Below are 27,517 nucleotides of genomic sequence, written 5' to 3' on the forward strand. Positions count from 1 at the left end.
GTCTGGCACGCCGGACACACGCTCACCGCGTCGCCCTCGTACATTTGTTTTCGTTATTTGTGTAACCTATTATAATATATACATCGCGTGGTACCTAGATAAAACCCGATTTATATGAGGCACGTGAACAAAATGCCAACGCGAAATGATAGCGCGCATTAAAATATAATTTCGGACTATATTATATTGTACTGAAGTAGATAAAATGGTATTATACGTCCATGATTCCCCCTACTCGTTGAGCGGTGAACTTATAACAATAAAAACGTTGAAATTCCCTAGGTATTTAAATCGCCTAGATGATTCGTTTGCGTTTTAATTAGATAGCAAGGGCCATGATATTGTTTAATAGAATTATACGTCTCACTTATTCATACTATTAAAAAATGTATGGACATTTTACAACAAAATGAATAATAATATATCATAAATGAATATAGGTATGCCCAATTATTCTTATTATTAACAGCAGTTCGATAACGAATTTCCTATGCGAATGTGTTATACCTACGTATATAAATGTATATATTCGAAGAGACGCTTGAATAGGCTTTTCGTATTGAGATAATTTTATTGAGAGATACCCACGAACTGATTGTCACTGGAGTCTGCATTCGTGCAGTGACACACGTGAGCATAACGGGTCCGATCCGCGTAGCTTCACGGGAATTTTTTCTTCTCTTATTTTATTTTATTTTTTACCTCATTTCTTCATTTTTTTCCCTTGTTTTTTTCTGTTCTCATTCCTTCATGTTGGTTTCGTGTTATCAAACACACACAACGCGAGATGACCCGGTGCAATGGAAGAATATCAAGCCACGATTCTGACCGGACCCGCGTGATCGAGATTTATACGCACACGCGCACGCCGCAGAGATGACACCCCACAGTGGTTGACCGCTAGCGTCATCACGAGCTTCAATTTTCACACTTTTTCGTTTCTTTTGCAGTGTACTTATCCGCACGACTCGGGACATTTACATAAACGCGGTCGTTACAATAATATAATATATATCCTGTCCGGATAAAAAAAAGCTATATTATAATATGTTATAAATGTGTATACCTACCTGGCTACCTATCCATACCTACCTAAACGTCGTATTTGTTAGAGTGTGTTGGCAACCTAAATAATAATAATAATAATAATAATAATAAAAATACCCAAAACTACAAAAATTTAGTAAATGCAATAGTAGAAATAATTTATGTTGTCTTCGCGTTGTTACAAAATTGATCTGAAAAGAAAACCAAAGAGTTAAAATATAAGATACGTGCGTATTTACTATGTGTGATATATACCACGGTACGAGTCAAAGAACAAATAAGAGCGTAGTAGACTGTCAACGAGCGCGGCAGCCCACCGGGATAGCGAAAACTATTGACCGTTTGTAATGATTGTAATGACACGATGATAAAGCGAAAATCTTAAACACCTCGAGGGTTCGGAGTAACCTCTATGGTGAAAGACAGCCGCCAAACGTCAGTTTAAACTATTTTCATCGGCTCCAAGTTCTTTGCATATTTTATTTACGTATTATATTACTCATACAATTTAAATATCCACATAAAGTCGTAAACTAAAACTGAATAATTAGGTAAATAAAACAATAAATACAACACATATAATAAAAATTGAATAAGATTAGTCTTTATTTGTCTATAATAATTTATTCTACATTATCCAAACTTACATTTAATTTTGATATATAAAACGAATTATTTCAAATAGAAAAAAGTAAATACTAATACTTATAGAAGTTATATAGGTACTAGTGGAATAAGAAAAATAATTTAGAAATATTGTATATTTCTGTAGTAACTTAGCTATGTATACCATTATGTGTCACCATTGTATAAAATATAATTATAGGTAGTCCTATGCATTTCATTGTACTTTTCTTGGCAGAATTTAATCAACGTTAATTATGTTTTTTCAGACGAGGTGAATGACACCGTGGAAGGGATTATGATTGGGATGGAGCTGGGTTTGGGGCACCATGGGGGCTCCTTGCACCCTCACAATATGCCACAACATCAGATGCACTCGCAAGGTCTTATGCATCAGACACAACAGCAGATGCACCACGACGATGGTAAGTAGAAATATACACTGCATAATTTATAATACATACTAAAATCATAATCAATTTAATAATTATATTATTACTATCAATAATAATTGATTATTATTTCATATAAAACAATCATATAATACAAATCAAATTAGTCCACTCATTACTCGTCGTTGTGTCACGAATCATATATGATATAGAATGTTGCAGCTTTAACTATTATTGAGTTACGTAAATACTGTAGGGCTATAAACTAACTAGCTATTCGGGTAATTAGGCATACCTAGATAAAATAATTTACACTTGACTTAAAAGTTAGTCAACAGATGCTATTTTTGAAACCGAGTTTAAGGTAAAGCTGCAGCGATATATACAAACCATGAATAGGTTAAGACTTATAAAACGTAAACTTCTTAAGGATTTCTTGTTTTTTTTTCAGTGGGATCGGGAAACATTAGCAGCAGTAGCAGCGTCAACGGTTTTTCACAAGAAGGTAAGTGAAAAAATAAAAATCGTATATAAATCAGTCGAATATTTTTGCTTATAATTTAATAGTGTTCTGGGTTCGTTGCGTAGCTCGTGCCTCGTGGTGCTATTATATATTATATTACGCACTGTACAGTTCAGGAACGTATATTCGGGGAAGTGATAGAAAACTGACAACGCCAAATCAAAAAATAAATAAAAATTTACACATTTATAGATTTCTACGCGTACCCACCTTATATATTCTACTATAAAAGTACTTATATGACTTAGTTTGCAATAAAGTTAGAAATCTACCCCGAAATATATTTATTTTGTTGTGTATTAGACCTAAATATACAACATAACTTTCAACAGTCCCACAAGTCGGGATATAGCCACGGAATCTTATGTTTCTTAACGTTTACAGTTAAATATAATAGCGTATGTAATAGTATTGTACCTACGCAGTGTATAATACCTATCGTATAATAATAATACAATCCAATCGTAATCTCCGGGCCGGGCGGTGATCGATCTGGTCGATCACGACTAATGTAATATAGCCGGGTGAAGGAGGCACGCGCGAAACATATATTATAATAATATAATATATATAACACTATACCGTAGTCTATAGACCTACGTTCACGTATAAAATAATATAAAAGGCGGCCGATAAATTGTCGTCGTCGCCGCCGCCGCGTATGTTCGTATGTGTATACCTACACAATACACATATCTATTTTTTAAACAATATATTATATGATTTTACTTACGCCGTGTTGGAAATGTTGGAATATTGTAGCATAATATAATGGAAATACCGTGTACGCCCTGGAGTGTGTGTGTGTCCGTATGTGATGGACTAGACACGACTCGATTAATTCGCATGTAACATATGGGATGGAGTTGGACAACAGGTGTCGTCCTTACTCATGAACATCGTCAGAGACCGTTACCGACGTAAAACGGCGTGATGGTAATACAAAATTGGTATTTATTGTTAAAATATAACATAACTACTAAATGGTTAATAGGTACATAATCGGGTAAAATGGTAAACAGTATGGAAGGCAGAGTTAGAATCTATAATATATAGGTAATAATTCATTATATTATTATCATTCTATTTACTGCAGGTGGACCCATAATTATCGTTTTCACTTTCTTTGGTAAAAATAATAATTAAAAAGCATTATTTTCTTCCAATTCGTTGAACTCAGTGCTGTAATATGGCGGTATTAGATATTTAAAGATACCTATGTAAAGTTCTAGGCGGTAGCCGTAATTTCCAGAATTAGAATTTCGAACTATATAATAACATCATACACATTCGAACGTTGCTCGTAAAGTGAAATGCGACCGGAGAAAAAGCACTATAGCGTGAATAAAGTCTACTGTTGTCGTCATCACCATCGTTTAAGCGACCTCGTGAAACACTGAAACCAGACTGTAATATTATAATACTTACACACACCCAATGGATTAATCGTTATATATTCCAACATAATGGTTATATCCATAAAATACGATATTATAATATAACTAGATTTATTTCGGTAGAAAGTGATTTTTACGATATTAAATTATTATTAACACAAATATTACATTTAGCTTTTTTACGGTTTAAGTCAGTTATTCCAACTACAGTAAATAGCATAAGCGTATATAAGCAAGTGTACCTACGTGAAATTATCATCTGATTGATTTGTTTATGAGTCGTTACTGTTTGCTATAGATTTTTGTTTATACGGTTCATACGCACGTATGTTGCAGTGTCGATTTTGTATTATTAATAATAATACTATTTGAGTACGTAACCCATTCTTTCTAGTTCTTACCCAGTTACAATCGGTATAATGTACTCTAGCGGTATATATTATATTAATATTATGTACCATATATCTGTATATCGGTACACGCGCCAAGGAATTTGCTCACAATGCCCTAGGTCAAGACTGCCGGTGGCTTATTGGTTATGATACACGAGACAGATACATTAATTGAACATAAACAAACATACACACACATTATAATATTATACATACATATTATAGCGTTATTATTATGTACGTACACGTATATAGTGCAGTGCTGCTGATGCTGTTGCTGAACAGTAGTAGTTCCAGTTACGAAATTAGCATAGGAAGGCTAAAGTTTAGCGAAGGGTGCGGGTGTGTGCGGAGGACCGCAGGTGAATTATTCATGAGATCGTGCTTGGCGATTCGCCGGCGCTCATTGAGGGCCGTCTGGATTGATTAAACAACGAAAAGCTAGAGAGAGATAGAATGATATAGTGTGAGACAGAGAGAGAGAGAGAGAGAGAGAGATGTAAAGATATAGTAGGAAAAAAATTCTACGTTTAAATATTCATCATCACGACCGGACACACACTAGAGTATTAGCATGGACCAGTTATTAAATCCGGATCGCCGCTTAGTATTGTTTTACCGTGTCACCGACGACGAGGCTTTTCTCAACTGCTTAGCAAGCACTTATAATATACATTCTATAAACTCTATTTGCCTACACATCCGCCGTTTTTTCTCTTCTCGTCCTCAGTGCGATGACACACTCGTCATATGCTATCAAGTTATATAGGTAGTCTTATTACATTTTTTTTTTAATTTCAAACTACTTTTTATCAGTAATTATATCGACAAGACTGATGATAGTGCAGAGAACGTGGTATAGATAAGTATAGGAACCACGGCGACCTATGTATTTTGGTTCGTACGCATCACGTATTCACGTTCTAACTTCTAACTGAACAAGCCCGTATCTTGGAGGGTGGTGTTGTAGGTCTAGAATATCCCCAAATATTGTAAATTGTTTCGGAGCCAGTGCCCGAAAAATATCTTAAAGATACGATTTGTATAGGTACCTATAACGCGGGTAGGTACATACGTACCTAACCGTCAGGTGACAGAATAATACATGCTCGAGCACTCATTGACATTTTTCTTCCGGCACTGACTGTATAGTGCACTAAATAAAGAATAATATTGTAGCCAAAAACATCACACTTGATATTAAACACAATCGTTTTAGTAACGTATGAAATAAATATTATACACCGTGGTCGAAAGTTGTTGCGTATTATTAGTTGCGAGCTATTATAATGACTGTAACAGTGTAACCTACACCTAGGTTATCTTAAAATTGTATCCAGGATACGTTACACCAAACGTGCGAGTGTAGGCCAATATCTCATTGTGGTCTTATTTTTTTTTTTTTTATTACTGGTGCCTTTGGGTGTGGGAAATACGATGACGACCGTTCACAAAAAAATGGTCATCTCAAAACTAGAAAGCAAAAAAAAAAATTAAATAAAATAACCGTCGTAAGTCGTAATTATTTTTAACGGACGTTTTTTTCGTCCTATACTATCCATTCGTATGAAGAAGCGTGCTTCCTCAAGAACAATGGGCGAAGATAATGAAAATAGTATGTTTTTTTTCCGTTGTACAGTAGTCACATTATATTATTACTGTATACACTATACGTGTACGTATTATATAGGTATACGTGTGTGTGTATTACATATTATTATACAATGTGTACAGTGGTGGGTGTATTTCGCGTCCGTTGACGGCGGCGGCGGCGGTTGAGAGAGCCGCGCATCTGCCCCCCGCAACGGTTTCACCACATGTCGTACACCGCCACTACACCCCCGCCGCACCAACACCACAGGTCCCACCCGCGCTCGCACTTGTTACGCGGCCTTGTCATTAACGTGTAGTTGATTGCGTTTTAAATCGTCCGATTGTGTCAAACACCCCCGAAATCTTCCATTTAACGGCTCGCCGACGAGAAACGTATTTTTTATTATTATTATTTTTAACCGTTTTCTCGGAGACGTTTTTAACGTATCTATACCAACGTCCAACATGTTATACATATTTATTTTTACTCCCCGTCGCTTGGGGCGTCTTGCTTTTGCAGCAGTGTAATGTACAAGCATATCTTTACGAACCTAAAGAAAAGTGCGACTCATATTTTTTATTTTCTTAAAAATATGAAGCTTGACCATTTGGATATAATAACCGTTGACGATTATTATTATTATTTTTTTTTATTGATCTCAAATACAACTCGGCAGCAAATGCCATTAGTTAGAGGCAATTATTATTATAAAGCAGATCTTAATATTAAAATTACGCAATTTTTGCACGCTTTTTACACGTGTAAGGAACACGATCTGCTGTTTTGCTGCGGCCAGTATATTTTAATATTCGTCTTGTTTATATTATGTTATTATTATTATTATCGTATAGGTATAGTTTTCTCGGATTGACGTGGTACAAGCGTTTCGCTCTCGGGACGATAAAACGATAACGTTTTTACGATGTGTATGGACCGATTTCCGCATCGATTTTGTGTCCGCGGCTGATCAGTAAATATATAATATTATAATATGGGTACCTCTTGCATATTATTATGAGTACCTATATATATATATATATATGTATCGTTTCAAAACATCGACCCAATCATGTTTGCACGAAAAATTTCAAAGCATCACGATTCAAACGTAACCCGAGGAGGTAATAGTTGCAGCGTTATTATAATATAGGCACAACGTAGGCATGTACAACAGGAGAAGGTTGCCATTTATTAATTGACAAGCGAATCACATAATAATATATAACTGTGACGAAAATGATACGTACAGAAATTTTTTTAATTATTTTCAACGGATAACGTGGTCAGAGATATTTTACTAACAATTTGAAATATTTTATTAACTTTTTATAAACATTTTTTTCAAATACGACAAGTATAATTATTAGACCCTTTTGCTTATACCTAGTTACGCTGCAGCAGTACACACGCAACGACGATTACTATGTGACACAATAAACAACCTTGGTTGGGTCCAATTAAAAAAAAAAACATATTTTACTACATGCGCTCGCGATACCTCTAATTATTATTGTAGAAGCAAATAATTATTAAACCCATCACATACTTGCTGTGTCTTATAATGAATAAGATCTTTATTCATCCGTGAAAATGATAATTGTACGCAATTATATTATTATAATATTATACAATATTATAATGGCAAAATGTTTTTTTCATTCTATAAGATGTGGCATAGGTAGGTATAGTTGAAATGTTTAACTATCGAGAAATCACCTGTTTTGTTTTTGGGCATCAATTTCAACAAACTAATAAATTTAAATATAGCTATTTTTCTATGGAATGTTACATCACACGGACATTTTGTCAGAACGAAATTGCTTGTAACATTGGTTAAAACAAAATAAAGTTGCAACGTTTCCAGTGCTTAGCAACACTATTCAACATTAGCCAACTAATATTAAGATTATTATTATTTAGACCACGTCACACGAAACATTACTCATTGTGAATCTCCGTCATTGAGTAACTACCACCAGCAGGGATCGAAACCATTTCAAATTTTACGGTTACGGTTTCGGTTTTTGAAAACAGTTTTCTACATTTTATGGTTTTGGTTTAAGTTATAAGATCGGTTTTTGGTTTTTCAAATTTTTTGGTTTTGGTTTTGGTTTCAAAAAAGGTTTTTCAAATTTATCGGTATCAAGAATGGTTTTTGAAAATTTTCGGTTTTGGTTTTTGAAACGGCTTTTGATAATTTTTTTTGTTTACCGAATAACTGCAGACCCGATTTTCACCATCTATTTATTATTTAGAGCCGAAAGCCTTAAAATATGTCTGATTTGTATAATTAGTATAGGTACCTACAATATAGCAAATTTATATCCAGCAGAACTAATTTTGTGATGTTAACTTTAATATATGTTATACCTACTTTTGCATACAACATATTATGGTTGAGATCATTATTCGATTATATTAATATTTAATTGTAATTTACAATAACATCACACTATATTACAGTAAGATAAGACTCTTGTTATGTGATTAATGCTTATGATATTTTAACAAAATATTAATTTAAATAGATATTAAAAAAAGAGTATTGGAGTATTGAAAATATTGTTATTTAAAGTTTTACTTTTAAGATTCAAATATACGTTATAAAATTTGGTACACAGATTTGTAATTCAGGGAATTCTGAGAAGAATGACATTATTAATTAATAACTAGGTTTTCTGAACGGTTTTTTAAGATTTTAGGTTTCAGTTACGGTTTATTAACCGGTGTTTTAAAACTTTTGGTTTCGGTTCCGGTTACGGTGTTGAAATATGAAAAAACCACGATTTTAACCGGTTTTTCGGAAAACCGGTTAACCGGTTTCGATCCGTGACCACCAGAAATAAAATATCTATTTTTAGACTTATTCACTTCCGTAATTCGACCATATACGATCGGTCATGGTCTTATGGCGACGTGATCGTTTTCCACACTCGGAAGAATGATCGTACTACGTACTTGCGTATAATATTATGTATGCGTACTCGTATACTCGTCTCTAAACACACACACACACACGTCAAATAATATATATACACATATAGAATAGTATAGAATATAATATATACTCGCGTACGCGTGTTTGTGTGTGTGTGTGAGTGAGTGTTTGCTCGTCGGCAGATTAAGGGTTTGATGACACCGTATATAGACGTACTTTTTGCATGATTATCTCCACACACTCTCACACGTACACCGTAAGTATACGCGTACGTGTATTCCGACAATGGTATATATAATATTATATGTATTGTACGTACCTATAATATATAGAAGGTAAAAAAAAAACACCAAGAATATAGTAACACAAAGAACCGATTTGTTGTTGTTTTTTTTTATTTGTTCTCTTTTATCACCGCCGCGCCGCCACTGTGCAGCAGAGGTATATTATGTATATACACAACAATTTTGAATAGGTGTCGGAGGCGAAAAAAGGCACAATGGCGTTAAATCTCCGTGTGCGTACTGTTTATATACATGCATAATGTATGTATATATATTTATTATATGTATATCAATACACGCGCGTAACTGAGCACCAGTAGCAGTTTTTCCAGTAATGTGCATGTCGAAGTGGTGTTTGGCGGCGCTTTCGTAACGTCAGTCGGACATACCGAAAAACATAACTACAGTATAATAATATTATATTACAATATGTACATATGTATATAGGTACCTACCCATATATACCGTCGACGGTGGTTTTGCCGTGCTTGCACTGCAACTGCCGCTGCAGTAGTGTGTTATGCAACAAACGAAAAATTGTGTCCAATTTTTTCGGGGTTAACACGAAACGACGCGCCGTACTGCACTGGTATATTTAGAATTTAAATTATTTAATAAATAACATAGGTACCTGGTGGCTGGTACATATTATAATAGTGGGTGGAATATTTGAGTGAGTGACACGATTTACATTATAATATATTATATTATATTATTATATAGGTTTATATAAGTTAGGTATATACTGTAATTTAGGCATATTCTAATAGAAGTCCACGACAAATTGGTTATTATCCATTTTAATAATAATTTATAGTTATACACTTTTAGGGAGGGAAAATATATTTTTTCTGTATTTACCAACTAAAGAAGAAAATAAATGATACCTTATAAAAAAAAAAACAATACATTTTATGATTTGATCGCGTTAACTGTACCTATATAGTGCAGCATAGTGTACAGTACAGTGTATAGTACACTTTCTACTATAGAAAAGTCGGTCCAAAAAAGTCTCACCAAATTTTTCTTATAAATATATTATATTATGGAATAGACAAAAGTCCGTAATTTTACAATATTTCAAATATAGGTAGCACACATAATATTATAATAATAGTTAATTCATCAGAAATGTATATTTATCATTATATTATTATTCTTAGGTACCGTTTGGTGTTTACGAGTTTAAGGATGCCTATGTTGACTTTTCCAAATAACCTGTAGGCACCTACCAAAATAATACTTTAAAAGAAATATTTAGAAAAAAAACTGTTGGACCTAGGTACAATAAATACAAACGGACCTAATCGAGTATAACATGCTCACTTAATAATATTTTTGATGTAAAAAAATTTCGCTCAGTTTTTGATGATCTTCTTCCGGTGACGCGGTAAACACCGCCACTGCAGGCCACTACGGAAAGCGCTTGTTTTTTTTTCTATTTCTTGTCTCGAGTGCCACAACCTATTGGATAAGAAGAATCGTCACGGGGGATTATTGTCTATGTTTTTTTTCGCATCGGCGCAAAATCATCTTTCGTTTTCAATTATCCCTGGACCATCTGTCGTAATCGCCGTATAGGTTACCCGCGTCGGTAGGTGTATATAGGTGTCAAGTATACGGTAGCACAAAGGCGTATAGACAACGTAACAGCAACAACAATAATATTAATAATAATAATATCACAGACGACGGCAGATTGCGAAACGGAAAACATTATGAACCGTCAATCATCACGCGCAAGCGGCGAAAAGCCCATACGGCGGCCGCGGGGCGCCTGCCGCTCCGACGTCATAATATAATATAATAACACCTATATGCACACATGATGACGCGAATTCGTTATGCAATTATTACATTATATCATTTTGGGGTACGTTTATATATATATACCAGAACTCGCTCTTCTCTTCCGGTGTGATCTGCACCACCACAAGGGAACATTTTTCATTTTACGTGCACTGCAATGTATTATAGCGCTGAACCCCGCGCTTGTGTGACAACTGGGCCGACCGGGGTCGCGCGTCTACGAAAAATATTATAATATTATTATTAACATCATTATTATTATTTATTATACAATATTATAATGATACGGCAAAACGGGAGCCAAACGTGGTGGTCACGACGGCGACAACTGTATTATTATAATAGAAACAGTTGTCAGGTCGTATTCGCGCTAGCCGATGCAAGTTGCCGCGCGCGCACATGTAATAATATGTGCATGCGTGAGTGTGTATTATATGTATAATACCTACTCGTGAGTGTGTATGTGTATGTAATGTTTGTGTGTGTGAGTGTGCCGTCTACTATCGGCCGAGTTTCCGCATTAACGCGCGCAACCCGTTCCGCAGCCCACATTGCCGCCGTCCAGCCGTCCAGGTATATTATAATATTATTATAGTTGTCCGTACACGGTTTTTCGTGTTTAATCGACGGCGGCGGGCCTACGACGACAACGCTAACGAGGTCGATACGATTCCGACTGCATTATTATATATTATATTTTATACCTACGTAGAGTACACCGCGCGTATGTGTAGGTACTTTTGCAAGGAAAAAAACCAATATTCCATTTCGTCTTAATTCCGACCGATACGCCGTTATTATATTATATTATACTATCATATTATTATTATACACGTGCAAAGCGTATATATAGGTACGCAATTACAACGTACAGCAACTACAACTCTGATCCATTACGCGTATATAATATATATATAGTATATATGTATGTATATAATATATACACTTTTATTTTGTATATACGCGTTTATACTGTATAGAGGTTCCACGCTAGTTATGCACTACTAGGTATTACCAATAATAATAATGTCAATAATGATAATATTATAATGTACTCGCCACTCGGTCTATATCTCCTGAAGTACATAATACTTTATTATATTATTATAATAATTACGTAGGTAAGTGAATTTGTCGTCTTCGAAAAATCGATCTCTACTTTCCGTAACTTTCCGTTTCGTGCCGTTCATTCGCGTTATCGATAATAATAATAATTGTGCTAGTCTAATATTATGCGCACATATCATTATAATATACGGCCGTACGGGATTAATGCGTTTACCACTCCTATATAGGTATCATGGAAGTCTTTGTCGTGCAGGATGCACTAAAATGCATCGCGAAGTTTCCACCGGACGCACTGTTGCACCAGTTCTATTAGGATCCGATATTTGGTTTTAAAATGTCTTGTATTATTATTTTAACTGACGTGCGTTACGAGTGGTAGGTATACCTGTTTTACAAAATATCTTCTCGCCGGGCTCTGTCATTATAATATTATTACAATATATATTTATACAAGCCTGAAAAGTTTCCCAAAAACCGTATACTGCAACACCAATATAGCTAAAATGAAATTATTATTAGGTACATAACTATTATAATCGACTTAAATAAAATTATGCTTTAATATTGTTTAATGCTCTAAAAGAATTCCTACCGCAATAGTATAGTGATGATTTCCTGCACATGATTTTAGGCCTGGTAATATAATGTAATATACGAGCACTGCAATTCGTATTCAGTATATAAATGTAATATATAGGTGGTGTCCGTGGGAACTAAACGTTTTAATAATCATCATAAACCACGTGGTGGAGAAGAAATAACATAAAGATTATTCTAGGTTTGCAAATTATCATTATATTGGGCACCTCTCACCGAGTTAATTATATTCTCTTATTTCATTAATCTCCCGTTGGTGACCGTCATATACCTTAGTACCTTACCAAAACCAGCAGCAGCCGTGGATGCTGCGCACCCTTTTATTTCCCTTTAACGTACGCCGCCGCTGCTGCATCGTTGACCAGATCGTTCAACTCGTGTATCTATAATAATAATATTACTTGTACGAAACCTAATCGTTATCGCAGTTCAACGATAAATCTTGGAAACGAAAATCCGATGAAATGTTATATTGCAGTGTATAGAGTCGGCACGATGAACTGTAGTTCGTGTTCGATAAAATAGTCCTAAATATTCCGAAGACGAGGACGAGGACGAGTACGACGACGAATAATGACTCGGGGCGACCGTCGGCCGGTTAATTATAATCAGTATCGGATCTGCGCGCCTGTTCTACTGCGCATCTCACACACACACACATGAGAGAGATTATTAAAATACGGACCCGATAAATTAAACGCGTATCGGTCGGTTGGGACGGTCGAACTCTCGCGGGGGCCGCACGTCTGCCGCCGCCGTCGAGAATCGTGTTCGACTCTGGTCGATCGTATCTCTCGGGCGCGCGCGTCGTTTTATGTGTAGCACATATAATATCATAACAACATTTATGTGTATACGCGACCGGTACCTCTATACGCGTATATTATAATATATACGACGTATGCGCACAATATAATAACGCATAAATGCGAAATAGGTGAAAGGGCACGAATTTGTAGTCTAAACATTTTTCTCTCTCTCCCTATACTTCCATCGAAATGATAAACAATAAGCACTAGCCGTTTAACGATGCGCGGATACGATATTTTTCAAACGATCGCAGTTAGTAGGTAGATGATACGATAATGATGTATAATAATATATAGTAGGTACGAATGTATACGACCAATCCCTCGTATGTGTGTATACGCGTATTATAATATATTCTACAGTCGTATTGGTACCAATGTTATGTACGAATGCGTTTCGAGTGTTATGATTCGTATATAAGTACCTACGTCATAATCTTGAAGTACAAGTTGTATACCACGTCGATAATATATAGTAGGTACCTTTATGTGGCTATATGATTAATTTATCTTATATCCGCGAATGTAATCGTTTCGACTGGTTGTACAATTATAATAATATAATATTCGTTATAATATTTTGATACACCTAATTATAATATAATGATGCATGTATATAGGAAAGGTTAGGTATACCGTAGTCGATATACCGCTATCATATATACGCATGCGACGACGCCACTAAAAAAGCAGATGTGCCATCAGTTTTAGTATATTTGGTGTGTACATAGTACGAAATATCCTAAGAGTACCTATAATACAGGGTACATATTATTATTATGTATTAAGTATATTTATATATTACATCAATACGAAAGTCACATTTGGAAAGAAAATAACCAAACAAATCACAAAATCACGATGCCAAAACGAGCGATTGAGACGCACGATACGCGCGTATTAAATACGCACATAATTATTATTAGCGGACGATTCGGAGCCAACAAATCGTATATAATACGCGCATGCACATTATGTAGCTAGTATTATACAGGTATGCCTACAATACATATAATGTACGGTCGATGCACGAGACCGATTTGCGGTTTTATTACCAGCGCGCCGACAATATATTATAATATATATACAGTAAGCCACCGCCGCCGCCGCCTCTCTCGATCACCTATAAGCTCACTATAAAATATATATTATAAATATATATGCGTATACTCACTATCCGATATCCCCGAAGGTGTTGTGTATGGCCGTACAGGAGAGTACGGGCGCGCGCGCGCGTGTGTGTACGAGGAAAAAACACGGCGATAAAAAAAAATTCAAAACACTCACGACCTTATAACTCATGCAGATAACGACGCACACAAACAGCTATATAGCGCTATTAAAAAAAAAAAACTTAAAAAAAACTAACGCTTATGTACCGGCTTTCACACCTCGACAGTGGGCCACGCCCGCGCAACGGGCAACAACAAATTGCCCGGCCGGGATACAATATTATATAAAATATTCTTCAGCGGGACTCGGCGGCGATGGGTCCGGGTGTATATAATGTTATTATTATTATTATTATTATTATATACCTATATATATATATATATAAACACGTCTCGGCAGCCTCGTGTTTACCTTACAGGTATATATAATATTATTATTATTATTATTATTTTGTTGCCGAGCTATACGGACCGACGATGTTCGACGACAGGCGTGTACGGAGGGTGCACGACTTTTGAGCGCGCGCGAGGCTCGTGTAACGGTGCTGCCTTGTGGGAAATCGGTCGGTCGAAAGTAGCCGTCGCAATAATAAACGATAAATCTGCCGGCCGATCGCGAAGATTTTCGATTCGTCGACGTCTGCAGAGAATACATTGAAGACCGAAAATTGTTATATTACGCGTACGCAAATATTATGTTATTAGTTTCCAAAAAGACTCGAAGAATATTTCGTTAATTTTGAAGCACAATATCCTCCGACAGTGCAAAGAAAATATTTTATGTTTAATCATATGTACTTACTTTTTTAAAAATCTTATTATTTACCTAGGTACCTATACTGATTAGTCGTCCTCACTCCAATATATGATATACGTGCAATTCATGTGTATAAAAGATTATTTTAACTGTTTTCTGTATTTATATTATAGCATATATATGAAAATAGGTATAGGAATAGTTTATATAGGTACTATGTAATAATACTACGTATGTACGCAATATCTGTTGCATGTTGGCATACATATCGGCTGTTTTTGAATTTATTTGACAAAAAGAAAAGAAAAACATATAGTTTATCGTAATATATATGTATCGTTTGGGCAAAACTATACGAAGAAAAAAAACGTTTGACTTTCCGTGTCTAATTTTCTTATTATTTTTACAACCACCGCACACCGTCATCGAAAACAACAATATATCGACATAGAAAAAATATTAAGATGTAAATAAAGTATTCATCCCACAAAAGAATTTTATATTTTAATATAGAATAATCATTGTTGTTATGCCGCACTGCCACCGGCCACCGCGATATATAACAGTTTGTTTATGTATAATAATATTAATATAAAGTATTCCAGACGACAAGATCCAATTAAGAACGGGTTGAGAATCGTGATAGAGTCGCGAGGAAATCTTTGGATTTCTCTACTTATTAAGACAGAATGTTAAAAAAAAAAAAACCGAATTACACGTAACACACCATGCATCGTACACACTATATAATATATGTGTAGTTACAAAGGAGTAATGAATAATAATGTAAGTTTTCCCCGCCGAGGGGATCCAATCCCAAACGGATATACGACGATACTACAAACGCGCAGTGTCCACTGTCGGTTCGCGATAATAGAGCGCGATAGACTCTGCAAATCCGCAAACGTTTCACGGATTTCGAACACTGCCATATAGACACGATTATACAATACGTCATTATATAGGTATAAATCGTGTGTCTTATGCGGACCGGGAAACGCGTTTTATATTCAAATAATATTCTCGTCTCTATATACCAATAACTACTATAATCCGTTCACTATATATCGGCGTCGATGTTTTATCTATTTTATTTTATTTTCTTTCACTCTCATCCGAGTGGACGTAATTTAACCCGCACCTCTACAACACACACGCGCACGCATATTATAATATAAGTAGGCTATTGTGCGCACGCCGCCGATTGCCGGCGTAAAAACACCGGCACAAACGACACCATAAATAATTATTGTTCGTATGTGCAATATCCTGCCTATGGGCCCCGTGCTTTGAGCGAGTGAAAGACACACGCCGACTGCACCGACCACTACTGCCCAAAGATACGATCGCACGAGTTTCCACCAAATCGCACAGCCCGTCTGTGCTGCAGTGTACGCAGAATACCGTCGTGGCGGTGCAATGCTGTTTACACACGTTTAGATGTCGCACGATAACGCCATGCCGGCCCACTGCAGCGGTATACACCTGCAGTTAATAAAAGATAAACAACATTATATATAAGTAAACATATTATGTAGATCTAACGAAATCTATGATGTATACCTTGACTATACCCCATCACGTCACCAGACCTTCGGTCAATCTCGTCTTGGGTCAGATTTTCCACTTTAGCCCATTGATACACATTCGGCGACGTCCTTGATATTGGCCGCCGTTATACCCCGCGCGAATGACACACCGGCAAAACAACTGAAACGGTGTCCGATGACGCGTTTTCGTGTGCATTTATGCGCTACACCATGGACGGCTGGCCAAGCGCGTCGTCGTCGCGAGTTGGGGTCATTCCGACCGCCGTCATCGATCGCCTCTGGTCAGACTGAAAGCGAAATCGCGCGCCCAAAACACACACACACACACACACACACACACATACACAGCTGACTGTCGGTATGAATGAGTGAAGTCCACCCCTACCCCCCCCTCTTACTAATGCTGCGTCGTCGGTACGTCGAGCAAGACGGTTTTTGCTCTTTACTCGTGCGCATCAGAGCGTTCCAGCAGAACAAGTAGACCAAACTTGGATATGGGTCAAAGAGCAGCCTACTCGATTGGATCTCGCGCCGAAACGTAAAGCGTGCGGCCTGCACTACCGTGATGATTTTGCATGTATATATAGGTATTATACGGATTGAAATGACACCGCGATGGCATTAAGACGACCACCAGCAAAAGACGGATGTATACCTGATTTTTGAGTCTCGCATACATATATGTGTATTATGTAATAATAAGAAGCTTATCGTTCAACTCAGCTAGGCTTGCACCCGCGTGCGTGTGCGTGCCTGCGTGTGAGTGTGTGTTTGTGTGTGAGTAGACAAGCGGTAAAGGATGTCAGACCAGTTAAGTCGGTGCGGTTACACAATGAAACCGTGTTCAAGGCCGTTCCCATACTACTACTATTATGATTAAAAATATCACGTTGAAAAGGGAACGACTGTCCAAAAACGGCTTTCGGTAAACGTGAATTGTAGAAGAAAAATAGTGATGGTGTGTGTGTCTGTGAAAAAAAAAAATTATAATAAAACCGATTTTATAGCGTTCGCATCGCCATGTTTACGCGCCGACCATCGTCACCGATGATTCGAGAAGAACTCCCACGCCTAAACACGTACAACATATACAATGCGCGTCTACCAAGTCAAATGCAAAACAAGTGAAAAAAGTGAAAAACTTGCTGCCAGTGTATCGCGTGATCGATGCGATGTACTGCGGAAATTGACCATATCCTCTTTGCGGACGTTTGCTCAGGTGCTCATTGGAAATAATAACGAAATTGTGTTCGTGTGTCCGAAAAGCTCGATAAATCTCGGTGAAAACGCGGGAGAAAATTCATTGAAAACGACCGTCGGAGAACATTATTATACATACACGCAGAGACGTCGAGAATTGCAATGTTTTTTTCAAATTACCTATATGTATATATTATGTAGTAAGTATTATATTATAATAATATTATGTACCTACTGACACGCACGTGAAGTTCGTACACCAACTATATAATAATAACAATATACATATAATATGTGTCCCCGGCGGTATCGCCTGGCTAAAAACGCATAAAAATGTCTAGTTCCCTCCACCCCTTCACCGGCCAAGGACCGCGACGACGATACGTGTCTTGTCCGTGAGCGCACGTCCCCGTCGTCGGACGGTGTCGGTGGCGGCGGTAGCGGTGGTGGCTGCTGTGAACCTGCCAGTCAGCATGATCAATGTGGGGCATATCTAATGAACCATGCGGCACGAATTCATCTACAATGCTTCTATAGTGCAGCCGCCACCACCGTCGTTCATTGAGTTTTATACCGACGTTTAATGTGTCCGAGCCGACAACGCGTGTATATCCACCCAGTGTTTCGTATATATATATATATATATATAATTGTTGTTTTGAAAAAACAATTTTAAAATAGCAAACGAATTACTGTCTATGTACAGCAGCTTTAGATAAAGAAAAAAATCGGTTTTACATATTTTCTTTAATTGAAGAATATAGTCGATCACAATTAACATATCCGTCAACGATTTATGGTACCTACCTATATTTTAATATTATTTGACAATGATTTGACCCCTTCTAGGAAATTTATTGATTTTTGAAGGAAACGTATGACGCCCTGCAATATGTTTGGTGTTCCACGAGAACTGTGACAAATTTTTGAAAACGTTACCAGTATGTTGATAATTTTAATAAGTTTTCCCACAAGATAGATGAACCATGAACGATGGCAGACATTGTGGAGCCAGGAGATCATATTGATCAGCTGACCGAACATTGTGGTGATTAGCAACGGTCGGCGGTCACGCATGGTTCCCGGTTCGATCCATTCATACGTTTTTTCTCTTCTTCTTCATTTACCAGAAGCTGCTCCCGGTGTTTGCTATATATGATGTGTACAAACATCCCATTCATGGGTGTCTGATGCTACCGTCGTCGTCGCGTAGTGTGAAATAGCTTCGGGCAAGGTCTCAGCCGCGGACCATTAACTGCTACACTGCCTCCTAAACAGAATAATACCGGTTCGGTAACTGAATCGTCGTCGTCATAATATGTCTGCGGTTTTGTTTTTATATTTTCCTCCCATATCAAACTCGACTAACTGTGACAGTATTAAGTTCAAAACATTTATGAATCTCATATTATGCATAAATTAAAAAAATAATAATAATAATAATTAAACGTGTTGGTATACGCGTACTTGCATGTTTGCTAGCTGAGTATATCACCAGTTTAATTGACTATTGGTATTTGATTTACGATATTGATGATTGTCACCGACGACTGACGAGACATAATAGAGTATAATAGACGCCAAAGAATATAATAAAATAAAAACAGCAGCGAACAAAAACCGAAGAAACTATCTGTATTATTTGTGGTGACTGGGTATAGTGGCAGATTATAAAACCGATGACCGACAGCAGTTCATTGTGGAAGGACTCTGCTGGTAACCTTGGATCGACCGGACGCTGTAATGAGCGAGAAGTCGGTGTTAAAAACATAACCAAGTTTCGAAAAATACCACAAAAATTTTAGACTGACATCATAAAAAATATGAATACATTTATATTATGTATAAATATTGTGAGGAGTTGCATCATAACCTTGATACTATATGTGTGGTAAAAACAATAGGTTTCCACGTTCTGTAGCAATGGGAGCGATTCCCATCCGACCCTCTTCGACTTGTAAGTATAACATTGTCCTTGACATCAGTCGACTCGAGGTTATAAATTCTGCGAATTGATACGCGTCCCATGTGAAACACATCAAACACTGCATTTTCGAAGTCGCATCGAATGACGAAAACTACCGGCCGTAACTGTGAAGAAATTTAACTGAACTAAATAGTTTTTAAAACTCGATAATCAATTTAGTGATTATATGTGGATAAAAAATTGTCCGTTGTGAGTTGTGACATTGTGATTAACATTAAAAATGTGTTTTATATAACAAACTGCCCAACAAAATTCACTATCGTTTAAGTCTATCGCTTTTGCTATCGATATGAAAAACAATGATTTTACGCCTTGTATGTGGTCTCGAAAGCGAAATTCATTTGACCGTGGGACCATGTCAAATGTGCGCCACACATAAAAAGCGAATAAATCGTCTACACGCAAAATCGGAAAATAGTAGAGGGGATTCAAATTATGTTAAATGTCTGTGGATTCTAAGCCCGGAAATGACGTCACTAATTAGGGTGGGGTTTCCGATATGCAATCATCTTGTATCCCATTGTTACCTGTTAAAAATGTAACCAGAGTGAATACCTCCTCCCTCCTATCCACCCCACACCCGTTTCCACTACGGCCCTATTCCACATCCACTGGCGATGGCTCTCTACACGCCCTACACTGTGACGAACCGATTACAGTACGCGGCTTCCTACAAAAAAGATTCGCCGACGAGATGGACTAGTCGATTAGATAGCATAGTGAATATACCGCAGACACAAAAGAACGATATTTTATTACACATTATTATTATAACGATGATTTATTGAATGTGTATATTGTAATAGAATAACACATAATATTATAATCATCATCGATACGGATAACGAAACTCGAATTAGAACGTTGATAAAATGTGATCATATTTATACGAGTATTATAGTACCCATGTAACAACAAATTTTCAAAAAATATTGTATATTGCTTTAAACTAACATAAATTGAATGATTTTGGTATTCAGTGATTGCGAAAATTAAAAGCTTAAATGTTTCATTAGCTCAACGTATCTTCTTTATGCACTTCTAATTACTATTGCAGTTGAATAACATTTTAAACAATGAACTACAATGAATAATAAATATCGCGTATATTATATTTATAATAGTACCTAATAGGTAGGTGCACAATATAGTCAATATAATATAAGCAACGCACAGTTAACATAACGTAAAAAATAAACACACGCACGATACTTGTGCGGTACTGGGCGCGGAATGAAAAATAAAGCCAACGAATAATATAGTCGAAAACCATTAGGAAGGTGTACGAGTTGATTGATGATCGGTTCATCGGAGGAATGTTCATTGACTGGGTGGGATGAAACGGAAGTGGCCGTGATTATCGCGTACGCAGCGTTCTGACCGCAGTCGCACATCGCGGCGGCGGCAATTGCTCCTCCGCGGCAGCGGTAGTCTGGACAAAAAAATAAACCTTTTTTTGTATCACACACACTCGCACAAAGAAAAATATACCTATACTAAGTATAAAAGTAACAATGAAATAGTGTTTGTTTTGTTTTACATTATTCGATGTATATACGCGTGTAATACACAAGACAGGAAACGGGTACCTATACCAACTGTACAGGAAAAAAAAGGAAACGACACCCAACCACGGAGGTGATCTTGGAATGTGAAGGTAGTACTTATAAAATAGAACGTTTTCGGTCACACTTTTCAATAACTTTTTTATAATGAAACTCTTCAACATAACCGCTACATAATAATATAACATTGAAAAATAAAATCCCAGTTTTCTCACAGCTAAAATAATATTTTATGTGGGCAGTATGTAGGCATATTATGCACGATAAATATAAATTAATTTATGTGACAAGTGATGATATTCCAATAAATAAAGGTATTATTTAAATTCTTATTCGACATAATAGGTATATTAATTTTAACAAATCGACTCCAAGTTTTCCCAATATTGTTGGTTCGTTTTCAGTTTTAAGCTGCATAGTCTACATTATAATCACATCGAACCGAGTTAAAGCCATCATTGTGTCGGAATCCGTGATGACAATAATATTACTATTATTATTATTATTATTATTATTATATTTTCATTTCGGATATATATTATTATATATCTCTAAATCTCTTTTAATTCCCACGATTCTGATATAGACGTTACCGATGAAGACGTTCCTTCCCGCTAAACACCACGACCGCGGGTCCTATAATATATCGGGTCCCTGCGCTTAGGCATAATATGTATATAGATATAATTATGCGCATATGCGGTGTATGAAATGTCGATTTGTCTACGCGATTCGCGTGCTTCGGGGCAGAATAGAAGAGAAAACCGTGTCGTCACCGCTGCCGACAGTCGTGACCGCCGTGTTTTTGGAGGCCCATTACAAAACGATCAGCCGGCGCAATAAAGACCTCACACGAAATAATGAAAAATAAAACGGGGTCCTCCCCCGTCCAGCCACCTCATCTGCCACTACCACCGGTTCTTCTACTGCCGTGTTCTCATCTTTTACGGATTACCCGAAAATTGCCCCGCAATCAATTATCATTACCCGTTTTTGCGGCGGCGACAAGACTGAGAGTAAATGGACGTGTTATAATAAAGTCGGTAGCTATATTATATTATATTATTATAATAGGACGCGCGCATTATTATTCCGTAATGTTTTCTCTTTTATACACTGTTATTCGTTCTACCGAATACATAGGCAAACGAAAATCATAAAATACAAAAGCCGAATCAATAGCGTATACGATACGATTGTTTCCCCGTGCCCACGTACAATTGTACAAGACGACTGCACGAGTATAAATTATAATACTACATATTACATAATATTATTATGTACGAAAAGGGATTTAACTTTTACCGACATTTCTACGTATTGGTTTTACAATGAAAATATATTTTATTATTGTAATATTCTGTAAACGTTTATTTATTTTTATTTTAAAGAATTATCAAAAAAAATATTGTGGTCCATAAAAAGATCGTGGTTGTAATTAGTAATAGTATAATTATAGTATTATAATATGTTTTCCTATTTTAAGGAATTTTTGTTTTTTGGTTTATTCAATATTTTGTCTTAACGTAAGAATAAATTACGTCAACTGTAATTCTTAAAATATTTTTAAATAAAACCAATTGCTCGGTCAAGTGATGATTTATTATTTGTTACTTTTCAATGTAATAACATGAAAACACCCACGTCTATATTCAGTAAAGATACGAGCATCCAGTGTCTGCAGTAATTATCTTGTACCTATTATCATATTTTATTTGTCACGATAACGAAAGTTTATTATTTTGTAAGGCTGTAATATGATTCTAATCAGAATATATTTTGAATAGACGTGAAAGTGTATTTAATTTTGATTCTTCGACTTGTTGTTTTGTTTTATTTACTTACTTTTTTCGAATAAAATTGTTCTATGTTGCGCAACGACTCAAGTACCTTTTTCTTTGGAAATTATTGCTTTTAGTGAATTACCAGAGGACATGTGCTATTGCTGACCCTTCGTTTTTTCCAAATCAGCGATATTAATCAATTTCCAACGCAAACGAGTCACGTAGTACAGTGGAATGTAGCTACATACATCTATGCGACAGTAGCAGAATAATAATAATAAAAAATGCACCTAATGGAAAGAGAAAAAATATCAAGAATCGATCGATGTTTTTGTTATTATATTATATTGTTTTGGTACTGAAATCGTCGTTTTTTCAATACACAACGCGTAACGTTCCGTGACACCTATACAATCCGCCAGTGTGGGAGTTCCAAATTATCCAAAATTTATCACAATTATTGATTGTTTCTAGTTCGACCAATTGGTCACACTCAGGTGGTGTATAAAGGGTAAAGTGTAATAGTGATTTATATTATTATTATTAGTAGTAGTAGTATTATTAATATACAAAACATCTCATGGCTAATATTCAAAGGTGTTATTACCTCGTGATGGGAATAAAGTTTTTTGTATTTTTTTTTTTTTGTTACATTTTTGTAATTCCGTAGAGAGTATAATACACGATTTAGGTATATGTGGTTTCTTTTCACGTTCGCCAATCTAAGAGTGATTCTGAATTTATTAAAATAAAAAGTGAGATTATAGAAACGAGAAAAATGCATCTTTCGCATTTTCCCGCAAATCGATTTGTAACCATCTCAAAGCTTTTCCACTTTGGCAAATTACACCGGGGGAGTGAAGGAAAAAAACATAAGAGAAAAAGCAACTGAGAAAATAAAAGAAAAAGGTGCGTGCGTTATGTCTTTAGGCCATAACAAAAGCCGAGGAAAAATAACTGAGAGAAAACGAACTTTCCGTAATGGTGCAATAAATATCTAGAAGTAGTGTATGAGAAGGGGTGCGTATAAATACATTTGAAAACAGAGGCGGGGCGATGTGGCGTAGGGTGCTGGTGGAATGTCGTCAATATTATTATTTTTTTTTTTTTTAAAACGCTAGAAATAAAATTTTAAATAACCTTTACAACAATATTTTATTAAAATATAATAACAAAGGAAACCAATTAATTTGTTTGAACGTTTCACACACGTACGCGACAGCCACCGTCTCGGTTATGATTGAACCAAAGTAGTACACTGTTTCGCCTAAACAAACGCTATTTGCTTACAACACTGACAGGGATGACATATTTTTGTATCCTAGAACCGGTCAGGCGCATGTATGAGATTATCCTATTAGTTTCGGTTTCCTACGGCCAATGGATACAGCTGGAGTTTTTAAATTTACAATATTTATATTATAAACTAGTAAACAGCAAAATAATCATCAAGTTTAATTTTAAGGATTAAAGGATCTATTTATTTTGATAATAAATAGGCTTACGCTTTGTAAGTACCTTTCTGCACAATTTAGTATCTATATATTAGCGTTCAAAAATTATTTACTTGAATAAAATATTTTAAAAACAAATTCTGGTAAAAAACCAATAACTTAAGTAAAAACACTTTAATTATTGAACTTACTTCAAATATTAGGTATAATCGGTCCTACATTTTGTTATAATACAGCAAATAGTATCTACCTATTTTGGTTATCGTGGTTATATAATTAATATTTAATTTTTTAAGTAATATAAATATAAACTATAGTTCAAAGACTATAATACACAAATATTTTTAAATCAATTTTATTTAAGTATCTACTATTTTATAAAAAAAATAATTTGAAATAACTTAAAGAAATACGGATTTTATTTTTATTTTTAAAATATCAGGTAATAAAAACATCATAAAATATCCTTATTGTGATACATAATATTTTAAAAATCAAAAAAATGCCTTCAACAAATTTTTTTCTAAATAATTAAATAAGCATATTGTTTGTTGTTTTTATTTAAAAGCCACTAAGACTTGAAAAATTAGTCATTAGTGACACTATTGTCTATGAAGTTTAATGATGGATTTATTATTATACATGATTTTTATCGTTGGATGTGGTGTTGTGTTAAATCTGAATTCTGAAAGCATGTATAAATCAACGCAAGGGTTTGGATTTATATTCAATAATTTTATAGTTCCTATAACAATATTATTACTATAATTTAAATATATGTATTATACATTACTATAAAAATAACAAGTTATTTCATTGTTAAAATGCGCTAAAATTATACTATGACCGTCAACAATAATTAATAAATGTCAAAATAATTGTATTTATCATTAATGTACCTATGTAATATATACTCTCTCTGAAACATTTATTACAAAACATGGTATTTATTAATAATGAATACTAAATACTTATGATAAATGTATGACCATTGTAAATGTTTATTATTATATCATAATAAATACTACACATATTATAATTTTATAGTATATACCAGGGGTGGTCAAACCGCGGCTCGCTAGCCGTATGCAGCTATAGACTTTAGCGGCTCGCATCTTAACGTAACATTAGACGTAAATTAACGTAAGAGCCAAGATGTAAAAAAAAAAAGATCATATAATATATAATAATGTGACCTTTTTTTTTTACATCTTGGCTCTTCAATTTTTATTAATATATTTGGTGGCTCGCGAGTCTCTTCTCGCTGGCCACCCCTGGTATATACCATATACCTATCTACTAACAAAATTGAAATATTACTTTAGAGAATAATGATTTTAATTTGTTTTATCGAACAGGCAATTCTTTATCAAAACTTGGTTATTAATATCGATAAAAGATGCTGTTGAATTTATTTATATTATACCAAAATGTAATTAGTAAAATAGACATTATCAATAATATTGAGCGACAACTTTAATGATGATCAATATATAATACAGTATAGTGATCTGTCTGTATTGTTTCAATTTATATAAAAAAAATAAATAACTTGTGTTTTAAAATTATAAATTAGGAATAAAATCTCGGGTGAAAATAAAAATGGTTTCTGTAGACATTAAATAAATCAGATTAATCTCGGCTTGCATAATAATATTATTTCGTTGGTTCAATTTGGATAAAATATTTATTTCGTTAGTATTTTTTTTTTTTGTTTTCGTATTTTCGGGCACGTCATATTATTTTGAAAATGATAAATTCAGCAGCACTCCGTTCTCATCTCTCGCTATAGCTCGTGGCCCGCAATGTGCACGCAACTGTGAAATATGACCGTGTACCCCCACCCGCCAACCACGTATATATTCTCGATCCGGTTTTCTACTACCATACAACAGAGGTATTATATTTTCTGTTTTTTTTTTTTAATTTCGCGGACCGTCGACTACCCCTTACCCGGGGGGTCGTGATTGATTGCGCGCCGGTCTCGCGAATTATATTCAAATTTGACCTAGCGCACTACGACGACGATGGCGACAACGACAGTTTCATTAGAAAACCCCGACGGAGTCAAATCCAACTTACGATGCTCTTTTAATAATAATAATCAAAGGCCAAGGCGTGGCGTTGTTGACAGTGATGAATCGCAATGAACGTAATCACTAATCATAAAATAAAGATGTCCGAAAAGAAAACAATGGGAAATTTACTCATTCATCCAGCCATGAATTCAGAATTTTTATCAAAGTATAAAATTCGACGATAACCAATAAGAAAATTCGATTTCGTCCAAACCGTCTTTGTTTCCCCCAAATCATCTTGAAATTACTTTTGAAAAATAAAAAAATACAAAAAATAAAAGGAACTATACTGAGTTTTCTGACGCAGTCATAATATATATAATATATATATTTATACATCATTCGCGGTGAGCCCGCGTTTTTGTCGAATATTTCAAAGGCCAATGTCTGTGTGTGTGTATGAGAGAGTGAAAAAGAGAGTAGCGGAGGTCGTACACTCGTGCCGGTGAAGTTTCAAAGTGTTGCGACCATAATCTGCAAACGGCATTGCGGGCTT

At 35.4% G+C, this 27,517-nt stretch overlaps 1 protein-coding gene across 5 annotated transcripts in view; it reads left to right on the forward strand.

Annotated features, from left to right (window-relative positions):
• Positions 1-27,517, forward strand: part of LOC100159241 (paired box protein Pax-5) — a 74,028-nt gene that overhangs the window by 11,337 nt on the left and 35,174 nt on the right. For 4 of the 5 annotated variants that reach the window (XM_008185148.3, XM_008185146.3, XM_003244674.4 and 1 more), the window contains exons 2-3: positions 1,941-2,096; positions 2,515-2,568. In XM_008185148.3, coding sequence (XP_008183370.1) covers positions 1,970-2,096; positions 2,515-2,568 — 181 coding nt within the window. In that variant the 5' untranslated portion in view covers positions 1,941-1,969. The remainder of the gene's footprint in view (positions 1-1,940; positions 2,097-2,514; positions 2,569-27,517) is intronic. The other variant, XM_016804592.2, reaches the window with a different exon arrangement.

This window comes from Acyrthosiphon pisum, chromosome A2 (genome assembly GCF_005508785.2).
Source record: "Acyrthosiphon pisum isolate AL4f chromosome A2, pea_aphid_22Mar2018_4r6ur, whole genome shotgun sequence".
NCBI lineage: Eukaryota > Metazoa > Arthropoda > Insecta > Hemiptera > Aphididae > Acyrthosiphon > Acyrthosiphon pisum.